The 24,401-nt window shown below is 50.1% G+C and overlaps 9 protein-coding genes across 9 annotated transcripts; 5 read left to right on the plus strand and 4 right to left on the minus strand.

The window, feature by feature from the left end:
• Window positions 1–50: 50 nt before the first annotated feature.
• Window positions 51–2,410, plus strand: FIBRA_07851 (uncharacterized protein; the record flags this gene model as incomplete). The annotated part of the gene is made up of 7 exons (XM_012329515.1): window positions 51–116; window positions 180–619; window positions 670–1,118; window positions 1,181–1,423; window positions 1,478–1,814; window positions 1,866–2,007; window positions 2,054–2,410. The coding sequence occupies 7 exons, from the start codon at window positions 51–53 to the stop codon at window positions 2,408–2,410; spliced, it is 2,034 nt and encodes a 677-aa protein (XP_012184905.1).
• A 310-nt stretch (window positions 2,411–2,720) lies between these two features.
• On the minus strand, window positions 2,721–5,110 carry FIBRA_07852 (uncharacterized protein; the record flags this gene model as incomplete). Its single annotated transcript, XM_012329516.1, has 13 exons — window positions 2,721–2,866; window positions 2,923–2,962; window positions 3,022–3,068; window positions 3,118–3,232; window positions 3,281–3,420; window positions 3,478–3,684; window positions 3,740–3,869; window positions 3,924–4,038; window positions 4,094–4,205; window positions 4,253–4,451; window positions 4,503–4,720; window positions 4,773–4,944; window positions 5,000–5,110. The coding sequence occupies 13 exons, from the start codon at window positions 5,108–5,110 to the stop codon at window positions 2,721–2,723; spliced, it is 1,752 nt and encodes a 583-aa protein (XP_012184906.1).
• A 751-nt stretch (window positions 5,111–5,861) lies between these two features.
• On the plus strand, window positions 5,862–7,175 carry FIBRA_07853 (uncharacterized protein; the record flags this gene model as incomplete). Its single annotated transcript, XM_012329517.1, has 1 exon — window positions 5,862–7,175. One exon carries the CDS (start codon window positions 5,862–5,864, stop codon window positions 7,173–7,175), a length of 1,314 nt encoding a protein of 437 aa, XP_012184907.1.
• A 1,795-nt stretch (window positions 7,176–8,970) lies between these two features.
• FIBRA_07854 (uncharacterized protein) lies at window positions 8,971–11,316 on the minus strand (the record flags this gene model as incomplete). Its single annotated transcript, XM_012329518.1, has 8 exons — window positions 8,971–9,144; window positions 9,223–9,459; window positions 10,318–10,669; window positions 10,725–10,784; window positions 10,839–10,873; window positions 10,928–10,987; window positions 11,047–11,181; window positions 11,239–11,316. The coding sequence occupies 8 exons, from the start codon at window positions 11,314–11,316 to the stop codon at window positions 8,971–8,973; spliced, it is 1,131 nt and encodes a 376-aa protein (XP_012184908.1).
• A 628-nt stretch (window positions 11,317–11,944) lies between these two features.
• FIBRA_07855 (uncharacterized protein) lies at window positions 11,945–13,263 on the plus strand (the record flags this gene model as incomplete). The annotated part of the gene is made up of 7 exons (XM_012329519.1): window positions 11,945–12,111; window positions 12,219–12,299; window positions 12,348–12,386; window positions 12,440–12,516; window positions 12,576–12,775; window positions 12,833–12,972; window positions 13,038–13,263. 7 exons carry the CDS (start codon window positions 11,945–11,947, stop codon window positions 13,261–13,263), a joined length of 930 nt encoding a protein of 309 aa, XP_012184909.1.
• A 184-nt stretch (window positions 13,264–13,447) lies between these two features.
• FIBRA_07856 (uncharacterized protein) lies at window positions 13,448–16,789 on the plus strand (the record flags this gene model as incomplete). The annotated part of the gene is made up of 8 exons (XM_012329520.1): window positions 13,448–13,685; window positions 13,741–13,870; window positions 13,922–14,610; window positions 14,666–15,507; window positions 15,563–15,678; window positions 15,732–15,825; window positions 15,878–16,153; window positions 16,211–16,789. 8 exons carry the CDS (start codon window positions 13,448–13,450, stop codon window positions 16,787–16,789), a joined length of 2,964 nt encoding a protein of 987 aa, XP_012184910.1.
• Window positions 16,790–16,993: 204 nt separating this feature from the next.
• On the minus strand, window positions 16,994–18,980 carry FIBRA_07857 (uncharacterized protein; the record flags this gene model as incomplete). Its single annotated transcript, XM_012329521.1, has 3 exons — window positions 16,994–18,498; window positions 18,569–18,611; window positions 18,777–18,980. The coding sequence occupies 3 exons, from the start codon at window positions 18,978–18,980 to the stop codon at window positions 16,994–16,996; spliced, it is 1,752 nt and encodes a 583-aa protein (XP_012184911.1).
• A 1,214-nt stretch (window positions 18,981–20,194) lies between these two features.
• FIBRA_07858 (uncharacterized protein) lies at window positions 20,195–21,227 on the plus strand (the record flags this gene model as incomplete). The annotated part of the gene is made up of 2 exons (XM_012329522.1): window positions 20,195–20,657; window positions 20,725–21,227. 2 exons carry the CDS (start codon window positions 20,195–20,197, stop codon window positions 21,225–21,227), a joined length of 966 nt encoding a protein of 321 aa, XP_012184912.1.
• A 614-nt stretch (window positions 21,228–21,841) lies between these two features.
• On the minus strand, window positions 21,842–23,227 carry FIBRA_07859 (uncharacterized protein; the record flags this gene model as incomplete). Its single annotated transcript, XM_012329523.1, has 1 exon — window positions 21,842–23,227. The coding sequence occupies one exon, from the start codon at window positions 23,225–23,227 to the stop codon at window positions 21,842–21,844; it is 1,386 nt and encodes a 461-aa protein (XP_012184913.1).
• Window positions 23,228–24,401: the final 1,174 nt, after the last annotated feature.

Genomic DNA, 24,401 nt, shown 5'->3' on the forward strand with positions numbered 1-24,401 from the left:
GTGACCACAATGTTCTCTGTATTTGCCGTCTCTCAAAGATCTTCGTCGCCATGAAACCAGAAGCAAAAAAAGCGAATATCTCTGCGAGAGAGCATATTCATGAACTGGAGGATAAGGTGTGCCGTAACTTAGATGTTTTAGTGTGACTTACGAGGATCTCACCGACACGTTTATCATAGGTGAGGAGGCTGAAATATATGGGAGATGGCCTTCGAAATGAGCTGTTTGATACGTCTCAACGTGGTCATCGCTTAGCGAGTGATATGGGCTTCGAGAACATCGAAGACGCGGAGTCTGCTGTAGCAGCGCGCCCACGGATTTTCAATCGCCTTTTCATAGAGAATGCCGCAACGCGAGTTGAGCTACTTGAAACCCAAGTCGCGAAGCATATCGAGCTGGATGCCGAAGCTCGCGAAGCATTAGTGGACGCATCTCAGGAAATACACGAACTGAAGAAGGAGAATGAGAGGCTGGTGGCAGAACTGATAGCGGCAAATCAACAGAACGAGGCTTTGAAGGGTACACTGGATAGATTTGAGGGGAAACTCGAGACTCCTGTACGCCCGTTGGCTTCCACTACAGGACTGCCCACCCCAGCTTTGACGGTAGTTAAGAAGAGGTATATTGTTTGTATTCAAATGTCTAGCTGAATGCTGACTACTATGGCAGGGCACTGGGTGATGTTACACCTCTGATTGCAACTTCGTCTCCAGTCTTGCACAAGGAAAATATTGTGTCTAGCAGGTCCAATATCACTCCACAGCTGTCTCCCTTTGTGGACGACCACTCGGACAGTCCTGTAACTGACCTGAGCCTCCTCAGTGCTCGATACACCGAGTTGCGCGAGAAGTACGAAACGCTACAGGACCAGAAGAAGCGGGACGATGCAAAGTATAAGGATCACTATCTGAAGTGGAAAAATTTCAAGCAGTGGATTACCAACAGGCAAGAGGGATCACTGTCCGACACAATGATAGATGGCAAGCCAGTGAACCTTGAAAACTTGCAAAAAGTACGCAAGAATTATCTGATGAGAGGACCACGGGTGAGTATACCCGAGAGTGCAAATTTGTCTGATGTTGCGGTGGTGACGAAGGCTTCAGCAACGCCACCCACGAGTACGTTCAGTACCAGTTGGCCCTGATATACATGCGCTTAATTATTCGGTTCTTCGTGATAGCCGACGAGATCAAGGAAACACGAACATCTGACAGAAATGAGTTTGCTGAAGCTTTACCGCCCAGCTCTCTCACTAGACGTCTCTTGGAAGAAGCCCAGCAGGATGCTATCGATTCTGCGGTCATGAAGCCAAGGATACAACATTCGCCAAACAGCTCACCGATCGCAACACCTTCAAGGCGCAGAGGCCGGAAGCGCAAATACGGGGAGACACTTTCGTCCGAAACCGAAGATGATTCACAGGGTAAATCATAGTCATACGCACCAGTTTCCGTACTGAGAAGAGTTGTATCAACAGCGCCTGATCCTGTTTATTTTACTCAGCCAGGGCTTCGTATCCGAAGGCTCGCAAGCAATAGCAATCAGTGTCAACGTGATGGAGCTGCGCAGGCTGATCATACGGGTCTTAGCAAAGACTCGGCCGATGTTTGCAAATCTGGCCGCGTAGTTCAAGAAGGCGTCGCTTCATCTTCGTTGTCGCGTAGTTCCACGCCTCACCGATCTAGTACAGGCACCACTTCAACAGCACGAAATAACGCGGACAAAGAGAACGGGAGTGTTCAAAGGAGTACAAAGGCGCGATCGGGAGACTACTCTGTCTATAAAGGGCGGGGTCGTTACGCTGCGCCTAATAGGTAATCGACATATTTTTGCCTTGAACAGCAGATCGACTAAGCTCCGTGCAGCTCTGAGGACGCAGCGATCAATGCGTTGTATGAGATTGACCCCGTGCAGAACGGTGGAGTACAGTTTCAGTTCGAGGAAGTAGTCCGGAACAAGGAGCGCCGCAAGCGGTTGGATGCCGGAGATTGTGACGATTGCCGCAATGTAAGTGTTTATATCTGTGGAGATGAACACGACTGAGTTTTGTTAGTATTACGATGCGGTTGGCCCCCTTCCTGCTCGTTTGAAGCCTCCTCTATGGCGCTCTCCGCAGTCCAGCCCATCCAGACGCAAGACTCATTGTCACAAGCACAAGCACAATATGGCGGGCCCGTCGACCAGTTTTGACCCTGATTTCGATTCTGATGAAACTGGGCGGCGAGAACAGGATGTTCGGCAGCATAAACAAGAGATCTCGCGACATCGTCAGCGGTGGGCACCCCCAACGACGCCGCCGAAATATTGGAGCATCGGATTTCCTGATACTCAGGAGACGGTCGCAATCAACGATCGTGCCCGTGAAATGCACGCCGAAAAACGTGCACGGATCGAGCGAGAGGCAGAGTAGGCCCATAAATTTTGTTGTCACTCTCATGTGCTCATCGCCGTATCATTCTAGCCATGGGGGAAGATACAAAAAGCGCTGAATTATTGTTGGAAGGTGAGACTACTGTAAGATACTTGTGATGCCATCGAACTTTTCGGAATCCTCCTACTACCATTAATGCTTGGGTCTATGTAGATTATTCATGTATGTACGCTATTTTACACTTACCCACGTTGCACCCACTTATGTCGCGCCATGGATTTAAGGATTAGGTATAGCATATTACAGTATGATACACACGCAGTCTTAGAAATACTTGTCTCTTGTTCACTTACTTGCTACTCACATCCCTGCGATCCGTGATCATACTGAATCGTATCAAGGCACGGGAGATAGGTGTTAGTCGCCGACCTAACACTAGAAGATTCAACATCTGCAAAGGGTGATAGTGCGAGGACAGACGAGACCATAGGTGCGCTGAAGAGATATTGCGTCTCATACCCGACGACTCCGGATAGCTTTGCAGTACTCACCATAGTGCGTGAAAATAGAGGAGAACTGTGCTGGCTGATTCTGGGGAACGTCAGACGCTGCCTGACGCAATAGCACCATGCCAAGACGACAAGACATACCTCAAGCATCAACGTCCCCTCCTTTGTGCGTTTGAGTGTGACACGACCTACAGAAATGTTAGTCAATCAATGTATCTAGTGCTTATATACACATACCTGGCATACGCATTGGGTCCTTGATACGAAGCATCAATGCAAACAGAGGGAAATGATTGAGCAACGCTGAGACAGTGTCCAAGATCGCTTGAAGCATGATCACCACAAGATGGGTCTGCGGAACAATAAGTAAAGAACGACAGCAACGGACATATAATATCACCATTGCGAAGAGGGAATAGTACGTCAGCACTGTCGGATAGAGGAATGCAGTTAGGGTGAAGAGAATGGTCCCGAGCAGTAACTGGTCAATATCATAATCCCAAGAATCGAGCCGATTGCGCAAGACATTGAAGCGCTTCCCTGTGTTCATTCTTCGTCAGTACTGCATATTCTCCCATTGAGCTCGAAGAATCATACCGCGAAAGAGATTCCACAGTGAGCCTATGAAGCCAAGCAGGTATCGGTATGTTGTTGCGACGAGGAGGTAGCAAAGATATAAGTGGGCAGTGAAGAACTTGAGCGCATCGAAGAATAATGAAATTATCATGGTCATCCCGCAGCAGCCCATGACGCCTACAGTCCAGAACATGGCCGGAAAATACGGCGACACAAATCGTAGGATCTCTGCACGTCTACCCGTCACAAATTATAGTGGACAGACAGAAATGAATAAGCTCACGTCCCCAGATCGAGATGATTCCCAGCAAGGTATGGCAGTAAAACTGACTAAGCTCGGTGTTCAACTTGAGGCCTGCAGGCCAATCATTGAGCCACAGCAACGCTCGCTGCATATGGTCAACGAGGTAAAGCTACTATGCATAAGCATAACATATACGGCTGTTCTTGGTGATGAACTGCTCTACCTGAACCCAGTGCTGCAACAGATGAGACAGGGCTTGGTGGTTCTCGCAGATGAATGAGCCAAAGGCGATTCCGATGATGATGTCATTCAAGACTAGCCAAATGCAATTGTAGAATCTGATAATATTAAGAAATTACTGAACCGTTGAGAGTTCGCGAGTATTGGACTTACTTGACGTATCGAGAAATTGTGGTGACTGACCTTGAGTTCCCTCCCGAGTATATCACGGAGTGTTGCACATGAACGAAGGAAGCCTGCTCGAATCGTATGTCGAATTGCTCGACTAACTAACATCAGCAGAAAACATCTCAGCGCAAGATATTCACGGACCTGTAGCTGATATGTTCCTCAAGTGGGATACGATGAAATGCATCGCTCGAGCTGTTGCCGATCGCAAGGTTTGAAACTGAGTGGTGAAATCGGAAGTGAGGTCGCCACGAGTGACCATAGGTAGGACTGGAGGTTGAGTAGCCTCATGATATAAATTGCTTCGTTCCACCATGTCTGACAACATTCGTGCAGCGTTAATCTAGACTCATGGGTTAAATTCAGAACTAGGACATTGAAGCAGTTTCAGTACCTGGTGCAACACCAGAGAATTGAGAGCTGGCGCTCGACCGAATGACGGTTTCGTGAAGTCATGCATAAGTATTGTGTCACCCTGGGTCGAACTCAGCTCTGTAGTTCCTCTATTTGGCTGGGATGGGAGAATGTCTAATTCGCTGACATCAAGAGAGTAGAATTGCATCAATTCATGTTTGGGTTGCCGGTAATAGATCAGAATTAGGTTGCCTTCAACTAGCCCGTCAGGCGGGTACAACACAGCGCAGCAAAGCGGACTGGAGCGCACTGTCATGATCCTGCTTATTCTCGTAAAATTCCAACCGAGGTGGTTGTAAAGTATGCTTCAAGTCAAACGAACAAAAGCCGAGGATGACAGGATGACAACCACATCGGCCTGAAAGTTCACCCCACTCCGGGCTTGCAACAACACTATGCAGATTAGCCTCCGCAATTTGTTTCTAGGGACAACCGATCAGTAAAGGCAAAGATAAGTGCGAGGTGGGATAGACGCACAGTTTCGGCCTGTATAATTCCGGCAACGCATATAAGGGGAGAGGTCCATCCGTAGAAGTACCCGTCGGAGAAGACGTGCGTTGGCCATAAGACGGATTTCGGGACGCCCATGCTCGAGAGGCGAATCAGAGTAAAGAAAACATACGAAGATGACTGAGTACTGAGTACTGAGGCCTCAACGATAACAGCCGACGCACATCGTTGCGCCGCTGCGCGGCCTTTGACGTGCCTAGTCAAATGTGTTTGAGCGGCGCTTCAGCAGTCTATTTTCTGACCGGCCCGGGCCTCGTCGAGTGACCACTGACGAGACTCGAGATCGGAGAGGCTGTCTTTTTGACGGATTATCTGAATCACAGTTAACTTCATGATCTCTAATACCTCGACCATAAGGACTCATGCATTATGTATTGCCACCAGGAACACAGTTCGAGGTAAAGAGGTACTTGACTCGAAGTCCAAAACGAGAAGTCTTGCGCGACAAGGAGAACTGAACGCCGCGTTCACGGACGTATTGTTACACATGACTTGTCAGAGCGGTAGATGTACCGATATCGACCACGGGGCGATTGCGGTGATAATTGATACGGATATCAGAAGCTTACAAGAACGAAGGCTGAAGGATGCACCCACCTGCTCACAAGAGACTACACTCCAGCAGCACTCATCGACTTGAACAATTTCCACCGACACATCCTCGAGCCCTCGCCGTGGGACGACTATCTCAACCTCCCAGTGTTGGTATGATCATTTGGAAAGATCTGTGGATACTTTGTTGACTTCAAATCAATTGTTCATCGCAGACACAACATAGCCCTGCAACTTCTGCTCCTACATTGCGTCGCCCGCTTTCCGATATAATCTTATGGCTACCGCACGGCTGGCACAGGAAATCATCGATCATATCATTGACTTCCTCTGGGATGATCCCCCATCTCTGTGCAAGTGTGCCCTGACGCATTCCTCCTGGTACAATCGAAGTCGGATGCTCCTGTACATTCGGGTCCACATCCGCGATTGTGCCACTTTCTCTGCATTCCGACAGCTTGTATTACATGCCCCACGCCCTAGATCCTTTTTTGAGGGGCACTCTTCCCTATTGGATTTAACGGACGGTGGTGTTCGTCCATATGTACAGGAGATACCACACTTGCTGGTTTCTTGTCGGCAGGCGATCAGGACGATAGTGTTACGTGAGGCTCATTGGCACGAAAAGAGATCCCCACATTCCACTTTCTTCTCCTCTTTGGCTCTCCTTACAACAATCACTCGTCTCGAGCTGATCTCCTGCACGTTTGGCACGTTTAGAGAATTCCAACGCCTTCTTTGTGAGCTTCCCCAGCTAACAGAGGTATCCATACAGGATATTTCTATCAAATCACACTCCCCAATACCGGTTGTCCCTGGGGTTCGTTCCACAGGGGATCGGTTGAGGCTTCATCTACTGCACGTTAAAGGGCTCCCATCCGATGAATTTATTGAGTTGTTGAACTGGATCCGCTCGACCCCCAGTGGCTGCGATCGTACAATTCGATCGCTTCACCTAAACCCAATGTTACCAACTACGGCGAATTGGCACATAACAGCGGGGTTGTTACTGCAAGCTTTAGGTGCACCCCTTACGGATGTCGCTGTTCCTGTGCTCATTGGAGGTTTATCTCAATTGTATTTGATATTTGGGTCTAATCTCACCTGGTCGTCCATAGATGACGACCATGCCGGTCTCCTAAGCAACTCCTCCCTTCAATCTCTTCGTCTATTTTACTTGTTTGTCGGGCCATGGACGATCGCTTGGGGACACATCGCGAGAACACTCTTCTCGATCTCATCAACCATGATACGGCATCTTTACCTTGACTTCAAGGTTGGGATTGATCCTCGATACCATGGCATTGGTGATATGCACGTTCAACTGACCATGGACTGGACACCGCTCAATAATATCACTATGCTGAAGCAATTTGCTAGCCTTACAGAGGTCGTCGTGGGGATGGAGTGGCATATTTCAGAGGCTGTCACAGAATTGGAGGTGCAGGATCTGCAGAACACCATCAATGGAGGGCTCCGTCAACTCCATTGGAATGCGCGGGGAATCTTAACGATCAAGCATGAAGTCCATACCTTCTCTGATCCGCCTAGTACTGGACCTCCCACTGATGTAGCGAATGCTGTAGTTTAAGATATACCGCCTCATTCACACATTCCCCAGTGTGTCCAGATGAGTGACACAGAAATGACGTTACTTTAATGTACTATTCAGTATCATGTCTGCACACTTCTCGGCAACCATCACTGCAACAGCCTGCAAATGAGTGCTGACCACACAAGGGAACACCAACGTGCCTGTAACATGCAGTTGGCCCACCCCATGTAGTACTTTCGGTTCGTCGTCAACAACCCCGCCACCTTGTGGATCATCCTCTGGTGCCATTCGGCAAGTCGATGAATAGTAAGATGTAGTGCAATTATTCTTCGGGATGAAGTCGTCCAGATCCGCATCGGCTTCACCTGCCGGCTTAACGAAGTCTGCCGTTGGGTAGCCACTCGCACGAATGCGCTCAATCAAGCACATGGAGTAAGGGGGCGCACAGTGGCACAAAACCTGTAGGGTTAGTGAGGTACTGGGGATCGATGATGAGCGGTTCGCATGGGTCTGTGGAGGATAACTTTTACTCTGCGGATGGAGGAGCAAGTTTAGGAAACTAAATATCTCTTCTGTTGGGTGCTGGATCAAGCAGACGTTGTAGGCTATCTGAAATATGTAACATTAGTTTGTCAAAAAATGAACAATGCGCGAGGAATCAAGGTCACCGGCAGTATCTCACTGCATGGTCGGGACAAAGTCCACTTGGAGCTTCGTCTATTCCAGCTAGTTCCGGCTCCGGGTCATCACGGCCCGCAAGACTGGCAGCTTGAAGGCCTCAAGTTGGGCCTCGAGCCTTCAATAAATCAGCCAAGGCCCAAGTCATTGAACCGTTCTCATAATGCCAGTCACGGCTTGTCAAGGTCCGTCGTGTATAGTACATATGCAGCCGACCTGGTTGCTGACACTCAGCCTGTTCCCTGTCACCTTTTTCAGACACCGCATATCGGAGTCATAGGCTAGCCAGACGGTTGTGCTTGTGGTCCCTCGCGATCATAGAAATTATGCTCTCTACAGACCAGTGTAAGTCAACACGTTCGCATTGATGTAAGTTTCGATTCTGTGCCAAAATGTCATGATTCATGACAACATCATGCAACATTCTTTCTTCAGAACTCCTCGCTTCTGCCAATCCACTCTTTCGTCTCTTGGGAGTCTGCTCTTTATGGGTTATTTGTATGTTCCGTTGTCACCCTTGACCGGTCAGGATTGGACTAGGCTAATCTTTCCAGGTAAGACTAACCATTTTACTGCCAAGCCTTTGTTCTCCTATTTGCCTTCTGGTATGGTCTTCCACCCTTAAGATTACCTCCAATGATTACATAGGGCAACGCATGCTACCCGGGCAGTCAAGTGTATAAGCACGCGACTCGCCTCAGGCTGCGGTATCCGTAGCGTTAACCGAAGGTCGAGGCACTGCTGAAAGTAGCAGTTTACTGACAGGCATCACCACAGCGCTTTTACAACACTTACGTACGCTTCATGTGAGCTCGCGGGATTAGAATGACTATCCAACGTTCCCCAAGATGGTTCATGTATCCCGCAGTAAGACATATCATACTATCAGTTGAGTCTTCTCCCCGGAGACAGTTTTTGTCAATTCAAAGACTCGGATTTCATGATCACCTTTGTTTATGACAATAGCAGATTGTGGTAATGTGACGCATCACAATACTCTATCTGTCAAATATGAAGGCTGATGCGGTGTCTATTAGGCGCTTCAGTTCGACATGGGATGGCGAGTGTTCCCTGCCCCAACGTAGACGGTTCCCTGCATGGGGTTAGCAAAATCCTTCAAAGCTTGAGCGTAACCACCCCCCGGCCACATCATTTACAACATTTCCAGCCCCCATCCATCCATGGAAGCTCCTGGGTCGGGTCCTTCCATATCACCAGGTACCATTGTGGGCATTGCGGCCGGAATCACTGCAGGACTTGCAATCTTGGGCAGTTTGGTTAGATGTGCACGCAAGGGGAACAGTAGCACCTTTCGGTCGCAAGTGATCTACCAGGAACGTTTGTCTAGACCTGTTGGTGTGTCATACAGGATTTCCTATTCAACATGTCCGGTGGGCTCACATACCTTCACCAGGTTTGACGGAGATGAGGCCCGCATTCTCGGCGCACATGGAAGCAGAGCATAGTGTCGAGGGCCGGGCCCCACATGCACATTTGGAACCTTCGCTGGTGAGCCAGGAATACGGTACTCGCACCGGTATTTCGGGAAACAATATACCGAGACCTCCATCTCCCACTGCGCTGCCAGATGGTCGATCACGCTGGAATCGTCCCCCATACCCCCCTCCGAGTCTTCATCGAGCTGCAACTATGTCAGAACGCCACAGTATGCACATATCTTCCGACAGGAGCCAGGAACTACACCACGAAGCAATACTCAGGAGGACGCTGTCCACTCATCAATCTGTGCAGCCTGAGAGGAACCTGCTAAATCAAGGTAGCCCAAATTTGGATACGGTCCGACCCGATCTAACGCTACGTTTCGTATATGAAGATACACCGGTAGATGGGCCTCCACCCTATTCATTTATCTAATGCTTGTCCCATGAGTCGAATTATAATATCATTTATATGTGGTCACTGCATACCTTATAATGCCTTATTTCCCACTCAAACCATGACAATTTGGGCTCCAAATGGCGTGGTCAATTTTCTCGTGTTGTCCCAATCTTATTTTGGTGTATTCGGAGCGGGGGGATACACCTCTATTTTTTGCTCTTCTTGATCTCATGATGCCAATGTATGCTACCATATATCATCTTGGATTGATCAGTGGCGACAGACAACCTGATTAACAAAATACTTATTGACCAAGGCATCGAGAATAAAAATAAGATCGTTTAGCTCAAATGAAAGTCACTTTATTCTCGTAGATGCGACATAAAAACCATAGGAATAGCAAGCATTCTAGCAACGGCAAGGTATGCCAGTCAATGTGAGATGGAGGGAAAGGTATCACCGGTTGGAAGGCAGGGAAGGATACATATCGACGAAGACGTTAAATCGTGACTGTCGATAGAGTGCATAACAGAGCGAAGGGGGACAGGACGACAGGAGATGGAGAGATAGGTGTGAAATGAATAGCTAGATGTGTCACAGGAAAACAGCGGCACTTGAAACCTATCGCTCGTCATGAAAGGCAAAATAAAATCAAACCTACCGCAAACGGAAGTGGATACAGAGGGATCATGACAGCCAGGCTTCGTTCGGCGGCCGACTGCATCGCTGAAGGCGACGGTAATATGGGCGGCGTGACCGACGACGTTGAGCTTGACACGCGGGAAGTTGTGAGTCCAGACGAGGGAACAACAGCTGTGGTGCTGAATGTCGTGCTCTTCGTAGTTACCGTTGAAGAAGGGCTGCTAACAGCCAATACCGACGAGAAAACGTCTATCACGGTCGTTGCGGGAATGATCGAGTCAATGGGTGGATTCAAGACTGCAGTGGGCACTGGGATAGCGGAGGTGTCGCTCGGAACGGGTATCGCGAAGATCCCCGACATCGATTTAAGGCTGGTGTTAGAAATCAGTTGAATCAAACAAAAAGTTGCGCAAGTCGCAAACGCACGTAAAATCGGCCGAGTATTGGGTATAGTTGGCGAGCTCGACAGACGTAAACATGATATAGCTATACGGTGAATAAATCAGTCAATGTAGACGCATTGGAAGTATGGCTACCCACTAGTTACTCGTATTGGGACCAGCAGACGGATCGGGCTAAAGAAAGATCATCTGAGATAGAATGGTGTGTGCAAGGGCAGAGATACAAACTATGAATTCAAGCGAATGCACGCTGGCAACATTGACCGGTTCAATCTGTTGAACTAAGACCTGTAAGGGCGTAAAGTCATCACCGGAAGGTAGCGGGTTCATAGATACCGTATACGTACGTTTTTGTCGGTGCTGTACAATCCTACGTAGCAGGCACCAATCTCAGCCAACAGTGGTGCAGCGCCGTCATCCAACCATGTCACTGTGCAAGTCTGACCGCCATAGCAAGTTGTGGATGAGACGGGCTCCGTAACCTATCTTCGATTCAGCCTCATATTATCAGAGGTAGAGAAACAAACACATTGACGCACGTAGAGCGTCGCCCGCGCAAGAGAAAATAAGGCGACAAGAAGACACAAACTAAGAAATCGTGTAGCAAATGGCGTCATCTTCGATAATTCGCGTAATCCAAAATCAGTAAAATAGGAGCAAGCGAGTGGAACGGGGCCTAAGCCTCTGAAGGAACGTCGAATGATATGAAAGATATTACTGAAATGGCATACGTTCAGTTGGTCTTGCGCAACGGTGGTGTCGTGCTTAGGGCCCGAGTCCGCATCGCGATCGGTGTTGGTTATTGAACACGCGGTCACGTGTAATGACGTAACCTGGGAATTTTCCTCTATAGCTTAGTACAAAATGAAGCCAAAATTATGAACTGAAGTTATGCGTGTAACTTATGCATATGCATAGGGCGAGTGTATGTCAGTCGTCGTGTGACATTGTCCTATCAACTAACTCCTCATTGACAGCGTATTGTTACAACAGTTTAGGGCCGACAGCCTATCTTCTCTCCCTCGATATCGAGGAACGGCTGATCGTTGTAGATGCGGACTTGGACTGGAACGTCTCGATTCTATCACTCTTAGTACCATTCTATCTATTGTTATGTGCCCCAGCGCGGCTCTCCGTCTGGTTTCTGTCTCACGTCATCTAGTCCGCCCGCGATCTCAAGATACCTTCCAGCATTCTCTAAGTGTCTTATCGCGTCTTTCCGCTCTCTTCACACCGAAACGACATATGTCTGTACCCACCGTTCCTGCCGACCCCTCTGCTGCACCTTCTGCAATCACCGCGTCTGGAGACGCATCGCAACCGATTCAATGGAATTTCCCCGTGTCGCCTATTCCTGATAATCCGCTTGGGGAAGGGAGGTTCATCAAATCTGCTGCAGCTCTGGTTATTGGGTACGTTGGCTCAGATGCATTGAATCCATGCTGTATCTTGCGTGTTCCATTGCATGTCGTATTCCGTTATCTTGCATTTGAACTTCCTCGACACTTTTAATTCACAGAGACGAAATACTGAATGGAAAGACGTTGGACCGGAACTCCAACTATTTTGCCAGGTTCTGCTTTGAGCAGGGAATCGATCTGTGAGTAGGTTCTCTTACATACCGAATACTTAACACGAGTGGGTACAGAAAACGCATAGAAGTAATTCCTGATGATGAAGACGATATGTATGTTGCTCTTCGGTTACCACTTTGAATCATCCGTGAACCACTGCTGTCAGTATTGAGGCCAGCTGTCGTTTAGTCAAAACGTATGACTTCGTCATAACATCTGGTGGAATTGGACCTACGCATGATGGTCAGTATACTGAGGCGTTGAACTTTAAGATTGGCGGTGATTCAAGCAATGACTTCCAGACATCACGTATGCGTCGTTGGCGAAAGCCTTCAATCAACCCCTAGTGCATCATACAGAGACTTTGTCTCGAATGACGGAGATGAGCCGTCATCGCATAGACATAGCGAACCAGACGGCGGAGCAGCGCGAAGCTCGGGAACGCATGGCCCTATTTCCAGCCAGTGCGGAAGCCCTGTTCATTGCTCCAGACATTTGGGTGGTACATCACTCCGTTGCAATACATAGTTGAGGATAACCTAATAATCAGGACTTCTAGCCTGTAGTCCGCTTAGAAGGCAAATTATGTATCTTCCCTGGAATCCCTAAATTGTTCCAGCGGATGCTAGATGGATTAAAGCCATACCTTCCGCTCCCTCCCCCAAGCGAGCGGCCGTTCAGGCTGCAGGTGTTCACCAAGTGCGTGCAAACGGCCATGTTCTCGTGATATCGACACTCATCTTTCTTCTATGTATTTCCCCAAGTCTTCCGGAATCATCTATTGCGCCTTACCTCACCGCTCTTCAAGCTCGCACCAAATCAGCGGGGGTGCGTGTTGGCTCTTACCCGCTTCTCATGCGCGGCGTATACGTTGCGCTTATTGGGCGTGATGAGGATACTGTCAGAACGCTTGCCGATGAGGTTGCGCAGGAATTGCAGGGCAGAGTTGTCACGGAGGAAGAAGCAGCGAAGGAGAAAGCTGGTTTGTAAATTACCAGACACTTTGGGAGAGTTCAGATTTTGTTTGTCCAGTAATTTTATAAAAATTCACACTATCACAGTTTCGCAGGAAATCACCCGTGACGTGACGCACAGGTGATACGTAAGTGTGACAGACGCGTCCAATCTTGTCACGACGACGCGTTCAACGAGACGCGTTTTCCCTCCCACCACAATGTCGTCTCAAGGCCCATCACCCTCCGATTTTGACGACATTGATATGCAAGATGGGGTCGAACAATCCATACCGAATGCTCCCCCGCCCCAACCCCTTTTCTTTGCCTCAACTCCTTCTGCAGCAGGTTCACCAGCCCGTCTGTCTCAAGGGACTCCAGGAGGACCATCGTCAATCATGGCACGTAGGGCAATTGGAATGAGCACACCTAGACGGCAAAGAACACCTCTATTTGCTCGTGCGTACGGCATTCGCACTCGTTCGCGTGGATCTTGTTAATGGTAACCACATAGCGAGCTCGTCTCCCATGTCGTTCCCTAGCTCTCCAAGTAAGCCTAGGACACCTGCACGTGGTCGGGGGTATGGGATTAGCTCAGACATCCCAGGGTCCGATCTTGATTCTGAGCCGTTGGATTTCCCTGGGTACTGCTTTTTCTTGACCTTCTTCCACCACTCCGGCTAAAAATCTTATAGCTCTCCTGCCACACTTGCTACACCCAAAAACCGCCGTGGTGATATTCATTCCTCTTTGAGCGTTACTCCATCTCGCGCCACTCGTCGTGCTCGCCGTCAAAGTGATGCCTCGGATGTGGACTTCAATTCCGATGGCACGCATCTCTCACTTCCTCGCTCTTCCGCTCCCGATTTATCCGCCGCGACCGTACCCTCTGACGAACCTGATGAGATACGCGCAATTTGGGGTACCACTGTTAACATAAATGAAACCATGCAGACGTTTCGCGGCTTCTTGCTCGGTTTCAAAATTAAGTATCGCGTGGCTTATGACCGGGAACGCAACCTGCGTACGCGCATGATGGCAACACCGCAGGAAGGTGAGGCAACGTTATACATCACGTACTTGCGCAGGATGCGCCAGACGGGGGAGACAAATCTCAATCTGGATATGACCAATCTTTCCGCGTACCCACCAAGTCGCAAGCTGTATACCCAATTGATTAAATACCCTCAAGAAGTCATCCCTGCCATGGACCAGGTACTGAAGGATATGATGTTGGAAACTGCTGAAGAAGACCAGCGGATCGGCATGGAGGGCATGCAAGGCGCCCAGGGTGAGGAAGAAATAGCGGATATTATGAGCAAGGTTTATAAGATTCGGCCGTTTGGTATGACCTCCATTAATATGCGTGATCTGAATCCAACAGGTAAGATGATGAAGTGATGCTGCTCTCTTCGCTTAACTGATGTTTGCATCTCCAGACACGGATAAGCTGGTCTGTATCAAAGGGCTTGTCATTCGTGCGACGCCGGTCATTCCAGACATGAAGGTCGCATTTTTCCGCTGTCTCAAGTGCAACCACACGGTGCAAGTCGAGATTGACCGAGGTAAAATTGACGAGCCAGCACTATGTCCTCGGGATGTCTGCGCATCCGTCGGGACGATGTCCCTCGTACACAATCGTTGCGAATTCGCGGATCGGCAGGTTATTCGTTTGCAAGAGACACCGGACGCAGTGCCAGATGGACAGACACCACACACGGTCTCCCTGAGTGTTTATGATGAACTGGTCGATGTCACTAAACCTGGAGACCGCCTTGTTGTTACGGGTATCTTCAGGAGCGTACCCGTCCGTGTAAATCCGCGTCAGCGCACGCTCAAGAGTCTATTCAAAACATTCCTGGACGTGGTGCATGTACGCCTTAGTAGCTCGGAGAGATTGGGTCTAGATCGCAGTACACGATCAGCTGGTGGGGATAGGGCTCCGGGGGTAGGCGGTGTAGGCGGAGGTGCGGACGAGGACGAGGATGGAGAGCAAGGAGCAAACGGTGAAAGGGAAGGACGACTATCAAAGAGGGAAGAAATGGAGGCAAAGCTTCGAGAACTCAGCCAACGAGAGGACATCTATGACTTACTGGCTCGATCGCTAGCTCCATCAATCTGGTCTTTGGATGACGTCAAGAAGGGCATATTATTGCAGCTATTTGGCGGTACAAACAAGAGCATTGCTCGAGGAGGCGGAGCGGGTGGTCCGCGGTATCGCGGAGACATCAATGTGCTGCTTGTCGGTGACCCTGGTGTGAGTAAATCGCAGATCCTCCAGGTTAGTCTCTATCGTACTTCTGGATGATGCGAGCTCATTCCTCATGATCCGCCAGTATGTGCATAAAATTGCACCTAGAGGTGTTTTCACATCTGGTAAGGGGTCATCAGCCGTGGGTTTGACTGCCTATGTCACCCGGGACCCTGATTCGAAACAATTGGTTTTGGAAAGGTATAGAAGCACCTTCAGTGAATATGTTAGTTTATCTAAGAGGTTTTATGTAGTGGAGCCCTTGTTCTGAGCGACGGAGGTGTCTGTTGCATCGATGAATTTGACAAGATGTCTGACGCGACCCGTAGTGTATTGCACGAAGTTATGGTGAGTGTCGTATCGCTGGCCACCACAATATGCGATTTGACCGTCTTTACAGGAACAACAAACTGTCTCTATTGCAAAGGCAGGGATTATTACAACACTGAATGCACGGACTTCAATTCTTGCGGCAGCAAACCCGATCGGCTCTAAATATAACAGGAGCGAAACAGTAACTCGCAACATTGACTTGCCACCCACGCTCATATCTCGTTTCGATCTGCTCTACCTTATTCTTGATGAAGTAGATGAAGCCCTTGACCGAAAGTTAGCCCAGCATCTTGTAGGGCTGTACCTCGAAGACGCACCAGAGACTGGCGGGCATGATATCCTGGTGGGTAATACTCTCTGAACAGTTTATACTATCAGTGATGCTTATTCTTCTTTCCAGCCACTTGAGCAGCTTTCTGCGTATATTACCTATGCCAGGTCTCGTATCAACCCTGCTATCACAGAAGAAGCATCCGAAGAGCTTGTTCGCTGCTATGTCACATTGCGCAAAGCAGGCGAAGACCCACGTTCGAACGAGAAGCGAATCACCGCAACTACCCGACAGCTCGAGAGCATGATTCGTCTGTCGGAAGCCCATGCGCGGATGCGCTTTTCACCTTTCGTCGAGCTTCAAGACGTCAAAGAAGCGTATCGTCTGATGCGGGAGGCGATCAATACCAGTGCCCGAGACCCAACAACTGGAGAGATCGACATGGGTCTGCTGGATACTGGTATAGGCAGACAACAAAGGAAGATGCGTGGCGATATGCGGAAGGCAGTTTTAGCAATGCTCGATGGAAATAGCAGAACGCGGGGCGTCAGATGGTCGGATGCACTACAACAACTCGAGAGCCAGAGTACGATCAAGGTCAATACAGCGGAGTTCCAAACAGTCATAAAAGAGCTGGAGCAAGAGGGCTTGGTGAAAGTGGTGGGCGATCGAGAGAGAAGAACGATCCGTCGCGCAGAGGGAGCGTAATGGGGGCTGAATGTCTTGTTTTTATGCCTTTCGCGTGAGCTACATCTTGCTTTCACCAGTTGTATCATAACCATGAACACATTCTATGAGATGTGCTATTATATCATTATAAAATTCCTCCCTACATCCGTCAAACTAGAGAATCACTACTTCCTACTTAGAGTCAACCTTGCGGATAGATCCTCCTCACTGGTCCCTAATATCTTATTGGATCTCTGGCGAAGACTGAATACCGCTTCTCGCCTCTTCCACATATCCACGCATCAGGCCTACCACCTTGCGCAAGTTCAAACTGTACTTCGCTGATATCGGAACCACATCCAGCTTGCGAGTTCCAATAATGTTCCCCGCGATATCCTGCATCTCCACCACCATTTCGCGCTGAACAAAATCCTCGAGTTGCTTTAACTTTTCTTTCGCGACCTGAACAGCATCATCGTCTGCTTGTCCTCCCAGCAAATCTGCCTTGTTCGCGAGCACCATACGGGCTTTAGGACTGATCCCAGGTTTATATTTTTCAATCTCATTCTTGAGCACGCGGAGATCGTCCCATGGCGCAGGCGAGGAGAGATCAACTACGTACACGAGCGCGAGAGAGCGCTCGATAGATCGCAGGAATGAGTGACCTAGGCCGACGTTCGACGATGCCTCCGCGATGAGACCGGGATTGTCTGCGACGGTAAATCTGAAACCCTCCAGAGAAACGTATGGATCCCTGTCGGAGCTATCATCATCATGTGTCCGCTGATTCCTGGTGAAAGCGTCGGCCAGTGCTCCGCTTTCCATCAACTCCTTCTCGCGCTGTTCTTCTACCCACGTCTCCTCATACACCCGGCCTTCCGAGCCCTCAAAGCTGCCGTCATCGGTGACTCGTATAACTGCCATCACCGGATTCAGCGTTGTGAACGCATACCCGGCAACCTCGGTCTTTGCGCGACCTCCAGAGAGCGCACGCAGTAACGTACTCTTTCCGGCATTCGGCATACCGACAAGCCCAATGTCCGCCAGCAGCTTTAGCTCCAACGACAAAGAGATTCGCTCGCCATCGTAACCTCTCGTCGCGAACTTCGGTGAACGATTCGTGGTTGAGAGAAAATGTGGGTTGCCGACACCGCCAGGGCCGCCCGCTGCTATGAGATGACCCAAATTCTCCTGACGCCGAGTACCCAGAGGTGCATTCGGATCAATCGCCTCTTCGCCATCAGGCTTGTCGAGGTCCAAGTATATTGCTTGTTGTTCGCGTTGTCTCCGCAAGAATCGCCGCTCACGTTCCTCCCGATATAGCGCTCTCTCTGCCTCCTTGAACTCATTGCGTTGAACGTTGTCATCTTCATAGGTGGGGTAGTGCACCCACCGCCTTTCTCGAAGCTTCTTTTTGCGCTCCTCCGGCTCCAGTCCCTCGAGTGCTTCAGCCTCTGCTTCGTACTCGTCCTGGCTCCGCCTCGAGTCGTCGCGTGGCAGCTCGCGTACTATGGTACCGAGCGGGACCTTGATCACAAGTGGCGGCGCATTCTTCCCGTTTCGCCAAGTACCCTGGCCGTTACCCCCCGCGTGACCACGTATTCGGGTCGGTACGGAGGACAGAGTTGTGAGATGCGGGGTGGCCATGATATATACGTCACTACCACGTCCACCACTGCCGCCAGAAGGTGGCCCGTATGGCATAAATTTCTCGCGGTGAAAAGCAACGCAGCCATCGCCCCCTCTGCCTGTGGAGATGTAGAGTTGGTGCATAGTCACGCGTGAGTTCGACATGATGGTACGAATGGCATTACATACCTCCACGGATATGAACTACTACATGGTCGAGGAATGTTTGGCCCTATAAGAGAACCGTCAGCCCCAGGTTATGAATGTGAAGGAATACAATAGATCAGGACGAGCGTAGCATCCGATTAACGAGTTCTGGAAGCAGTGATTGTTTGCAGGTAGATGGCCAGTAAACTAGCGTGACAAGCAGTAATGAACAAAGAAATTCGCCACTCACGCCTTGCCGTCGTTTCCACTCCGTCCGCCGCTTCCGTCGCAATGTCTCCTCACTGAAGGATTCCTCGTCATACTGATGAGCAGACTCAGAGGATGAGGTATGTATCCTAACACGTCGGATGCGTGCCGTTGCCGAAGACTTGGACAAGACATGTCGTGGACTGGGTGTACGCGAGAGAGGCTGCAGAAAATGCTTGAGCGCCATCGAGCAACGAAGAAGTTCCATGAAATCACAGACACATCACAGAGCAAGCACAAGCGCGTATGTTTGTCTTGTGTCTTCTAGTGTCCGTAAAGCTTAGCGCAGTAGCACAAGTGCACAATGGGAATACTAGCAGAGTCGCGGTGGTGAATACGAGCTGGGATCCCCCCGAGATCCCTCAGCAGTATCTCATTAGCCGAGCATTTTAGCGCCCTGCGTTTCTCAACCTTGCTGCTAAGTTTTTTTTTAAATTACTTATATGTTCCTCCTCAGACGGCGGACAACTTCGACTTGAGTGCATGCGCTCGCCAATGGACAAACCTCCCCCAGTGACTGTTCTTCATTTGACGCGCCGCTTGATGAACTGGTTTGGCTGACTGTTTTGATCTTCACATCCACCTCTTTCTGGTCTCAACGCTCTTGTCATGCATGTTGATTCTGAATATGAGCTGTCTCTGAGTTTTGGGTATTCGAACAGTATTTGCGCAGGTAGCCTCAAACCATCAACTTAGGCCAGCATTGCGGATATCAAGACCATGACAGATGTGGATGGGAGATTTAACTGCTCCATCTCGAGTCGTCTGCTTTGTTCCAAGTTCCAGGAGCTCAGACTCAACTGTCCAACAACTGTCACAGCTAGAGGTTACTTCTCTTTGTTTCTGCTTTGGTGGTGCTCGCTACCCTGAGCCTTGAATTTACTTTAGGGACGAGTGGTGTTCGCTGCTGGGCTCTGACAGATGAGTCATGTACGTCAAATCGGACGGCGCAGCGCCTCCGAAGGGGAGAGTGGGACACATATCTGTTCGTCATTTCATCTTAGCTCTGAACATGTTCCATCTCAGACGCTACTTGGCCAACGATTCCCCGCTACGTGATTCGTGTAGGTTACGAAAATGTCGTTCATGTGATCATTTTGGTGCAATATTGATCAAGGAACCTAGGCGTCGACCGGAATGGGCACGCGCTGTCATCGCCTCGCAATGTTCATCGGCATCTCTCATCTAACGTGTCTGTTGCCTGGTCAACCAAGAAGCTGAGTGTACTATATCCCTAAAATGTATTCTTTTCACATGACCATCCCCATGAGCCATCCTCCATAGACTGCTCTGCAACATTGACCACGGGCAGATAATTTTTGTTCTCTCTAGGTTATTCACGCCTTGCCTATCCACTCATTAACCATTCGCTCGTTTAAAGTCTCTACATTCTGTCTCGCAATGAGTGCTACTGGAGGTGCAATGCCAGTATTTCTCACCTCTGTTGCACTCCCCCCATCATCTACGCCAAATTCCACCAGTCCCTCAGCATCCTTGTCTTTTCACTCTATATCTTCTGCATTGTCACCCAGGCAAGCTACGGAATCAGGAGAGGTTTCCAGCGTTGTAGTCTACGCCCTAGCACCATCATTGGCTGGCCTCATAAGTGCCTCAACGCCAAGCTCTGTCCCGGTAGCGACAACGACTACAGATTGGAGAACCCACACTGTCATCGAAGACCAGCCGACAGGTCCTGCATCCTCTCTTTCAGCACATACTGGGATTGTAGGTCAATATGGCTTGATCATCGGCGGAAGCCTGGGCGGACTGGCACTTCTAGTGGTGATAGTCGTGGTTGCGTGGTCTTGCACACGAAGGAAAGCGGGACAGTACGCCATGATCGAAGAGGAGGATGTGATGCCAGGTGAGTGTATCCTCGTGTTCTCTATATGCGTGCCACTCAGTTGCGGGACTATTCCTTGATCCTTCAGACCCATACATAATGTCAGGGCCTCAGCTTGTAGAGACCAACGTGTCCATAGTCTCAAGCATGCCCGACAAGCCGGAGCTCGTTTCGATCCCATGGATTGACAGTGGCGAGTCTTACGTTGCATGGAGACAAATGCACCTTGAGCGGAACATTCTTCCACCAGCGACTTCATCGGCACTCACACACTCATCGTCCACACGCAGCCTGGTTGAATGGCGCTCGGACACGCTGGACCCTACAGAGCAACACAACGAGTCTTCACCTCCTGCTCAAATGGTCAAGGATGACCCAGATGCCGAACTCGCAATATTAGGGCCTCCTGAACATACCGACCCTGAACATATCGACGATATCGCGGACGAGAAGGCGCCTCAGAATATACCTCATCCTTCGCTCGCGCACATACGCGAAGTCGACTCTGGGATGCGATTCCGATATGACGTAGACTCTACGAGTCTAGCGGCGACCATGGCGGACCTCCCACCAAAGTATACAGCGGATTGATGCGATGCGCTAGACGGGTTCAAGCGCGTGACGGTCTTTCAGTATGCGACGACTTCAATGCTCGCGACTATGTCATTCCCGATAGCGGAGCAGTCGTTCAATCGAATATTCCCCCGGGTGGATGACTCCGAATGCTAGACTGGGTTGGCAGCAGATGACGGAGTACGTGATGTATCAGGTATATTGGTATATGTTATCTATGTATGATTATGGTGTACGCATGCGTAGTCGAGACTCAACGTCGTTTACTGTCATTTTGTACATACTCAGAGTAACTTATACATGGCAAGGTGTAGCAAATTCCTGGGATATCTGGACGTCCCTAAACGCCATGTCCGTTACAATTCGCACAAACTCTGGCACTATTACTCCAACTGCGGTGGCGTGCGACGCAACGTTCAAATGAATTACCAGTCGTCGAGGCAGCATAGATTTTGCTTTGGCCTGACTCTCCCAGCTGCTTTCGTACAACTCGCAAGCGTATTTATTATACATATAATGCTAACACCCTTTGCCCTAGATAACACTACAACAGCATACAACCTACAATTTATACCACAATCGTTAAAAGGATAAATTATGCAATCCGAAGAAATAACATATTCCCCTAACACTTATTCTTCGTCTGTCCGCTCCCTTTGATTCCCCTTCATGAGCCCCAGCAATGAGCTTGGGGTCTGGACCTGAAAGGTTCCGCTATAAGCTTGCGCGGAATGCGTAAGGTCGGGGGGGTTCAAGTGCAGATATGCTGGCGCCGCGGACGGCCGCCTCGATGCCGTCGGCGAGGAGCTCATCTGCAAGAGAAGAGATGCGGCAGTCTCGTCTTCCGGCGTCCACGTCGGCGAGCGAGACGAGACGCGCGGGCGCCTAGGTTCTCGCCCTCCAGCGGACTCGCTCGCGGAGGTGCTCGTCTTGATCGACGCAACCGTCTTCATGGAGGGGCTCCGAGCGTGTGGGGCAGCTATAAGCGTTTCAGGATGAGCTGGGCCAGGCAAAGTGAGAGTGGGGACGTTAGCGATATGGTTGGTGGGCCGAAACGGACCCGACAAAGGAGGAGATGGTAGTTGTGGCTGCGGAAAGACAGCTTGTCCCTCGGAGAGGGCGACGAGACAGCTGGGGTCCACGTACGGATGGGGGAGCCACGACGCAATTGGCGGGAGACGAGGCGAAACGGACGACTGGGCAGATGTGGGAGTGAGAGTTGGAGAGGCACTCGCTACCTCTATGTCTTCCAGACCCCCCTTCTCGTCGTCGGCGGCGTACGTCTCTTCCTCCTCATCCTCCACCGGAACGGCATCCTCCACCGGAACGGCATGCTCAGCGATTATCTCGATGATCTCTCCATCTTCAGACCTCTTTCTCTTCAGGCTCGAAGTCACAGGCGACGTATCTCCCAATCGGGCGCAGCTCGGACAGCTGCGCGACTCGAGTAATTTCACCTTATCCATCAATTCCTGCACAAATGTGACAGTTTTGACGAGGACGTCGAGCTTGAACTCTTTCTCCTCGGTCTTTGGTTTGCTGGATGACTCTGGACCAGTGACCGACTCGTTTTGAACACGCTCGATGCCATCCTTCGCCCTTTGGTACTCCGCTTCGTTGACAAGTGCGCTTAGCGTGGCCAACGTCTCATTTATCTTGGTTCGACGCGCCTTCTCGATGCGCGAGTGATTAAGCTTGCGCTGGGATTCCCTCGCGGTGCGAGAAAGTGTTCCTGGCCTACGGCCGCGGCGCTTCGGTGCTGACGCTCTTTCCTCAGGCTCGTAGCTGTCTCCATCGGCATAGTCGGAGTCATCAACTTCTGCTGTCTGGGAGTCTGGTAATGGCTCCTTGGGCAAGATGGGGGGACGCGCACGGCGGGAGGCGTTCCTTGCAGCGGCAGGTCTATCCAGATGCGGGATGTCCAGAACGCCTACGGTGTCCGTCCGAGCTCGCTTAGCCCGTCGAGGAGGGTTGCAGCTCCCGACATACGATGTCGGTGTATCCTTCGTAGTTGACATTATATGGCGATGGTGTGAGGAGAGGAGAGTTGGTACGGCGCAAGAAGCGGGACAGAGTGTGCACACGACTGCGAAAAGAGATGATCAGGGCATAAATACGCCAGATGATTGGGACCGCGGGAGACGACGACCATTGCGGCAGAGCAGGCATGATAAGCCGACGAACCGTGCATTTGGCGATTGGTTGTGCGTGTAGAAACGTGCGCACCGACTTGGCACAATCCGCGCAGGCATCGCACGACCACCTACGCCCCCGCTCATTGGCCCGTTCTAGCACGTGTGGCGCCTCTTTTCTACTTCACTTGCCTTTCCTGGAACCCCGATCGCCCTGTTTCCGACATCTGCTAGAGCCAGGCTGCGACTCGTCTTGCGACCTGCAAGTTCAAGTTCACACTATTGGCTGATGCAGCCCATAATGTGTCCCTGCACACACACATGGCCTTACAGAACCATCGGAGGCGCTGCAGAGCCTAGGTTCTAGGCGATGTCTTATTGTCACCAGACTTTCTGCGCATGTGCCTGTAGGAGAGATTTGGCTAGCATGCAACGTTTCTCGTCGATCCACTCACAAGATCTCAGGCGAAGGTAGACCAGTATCCACAAGGGTATTCACGTATACAAAAGAGACAGACTCCTACGCTCTCGCTCTGGGGCCATACTGGTGTGAGCCGCCGATCGGGCAAATGCATACGGCTTCTGGAGAACGAGTGCAAAGTCAGAAACATTGAATTTGGGATTTATACCTACAATCACCGAGTGGAATCATGCTAAATCGCCCTCTATAGCGACTTGACTCCAGCTTGGAACGGCTTAATTTCGCTCATAGCTACAATTTTCAATTCTATGCGTTTGTTTCGTCTTCACTGGAACGTAAGACGTCCTCGCTCGAAGTCAGAGTGTGACCAACGCCAATTAATAGATCCAACTCGGAGCTCGCAAGGCGTAAAATATCAGCACAAGTATCGTCGGGCGAGTCCGGGCCATCACCACATCTACCGTGATTCAGCGTGTAGAGACCGAAACGAGATGGGAATCGACGCTCACAGCCTGCGGCGAGACTTATCTCAATATCGTGTTTTCGGTTCGTTTTCATTGTGCCGGTACCGATCTTTCAGTGAAGCGGAATATCTCCCGAAGCAAATCGGACCTAATAGAACGCGGGGAAGTGGTTTAT

This window comes from Fibroporia radiculosa (assembly GCF_000313525.1).
Source record: "Fibroporia radiculosa TFFH 294 genomic supercontigs, scaffold17084, whole genome shotgun sequence".
Lineage (NCBI taxonomy): Eukaryota > Fungi > Basidiomycota > Agaricomycetes > Polyporales > Fibroporiaceae > Fibroporia > Fibroporia radiculosa.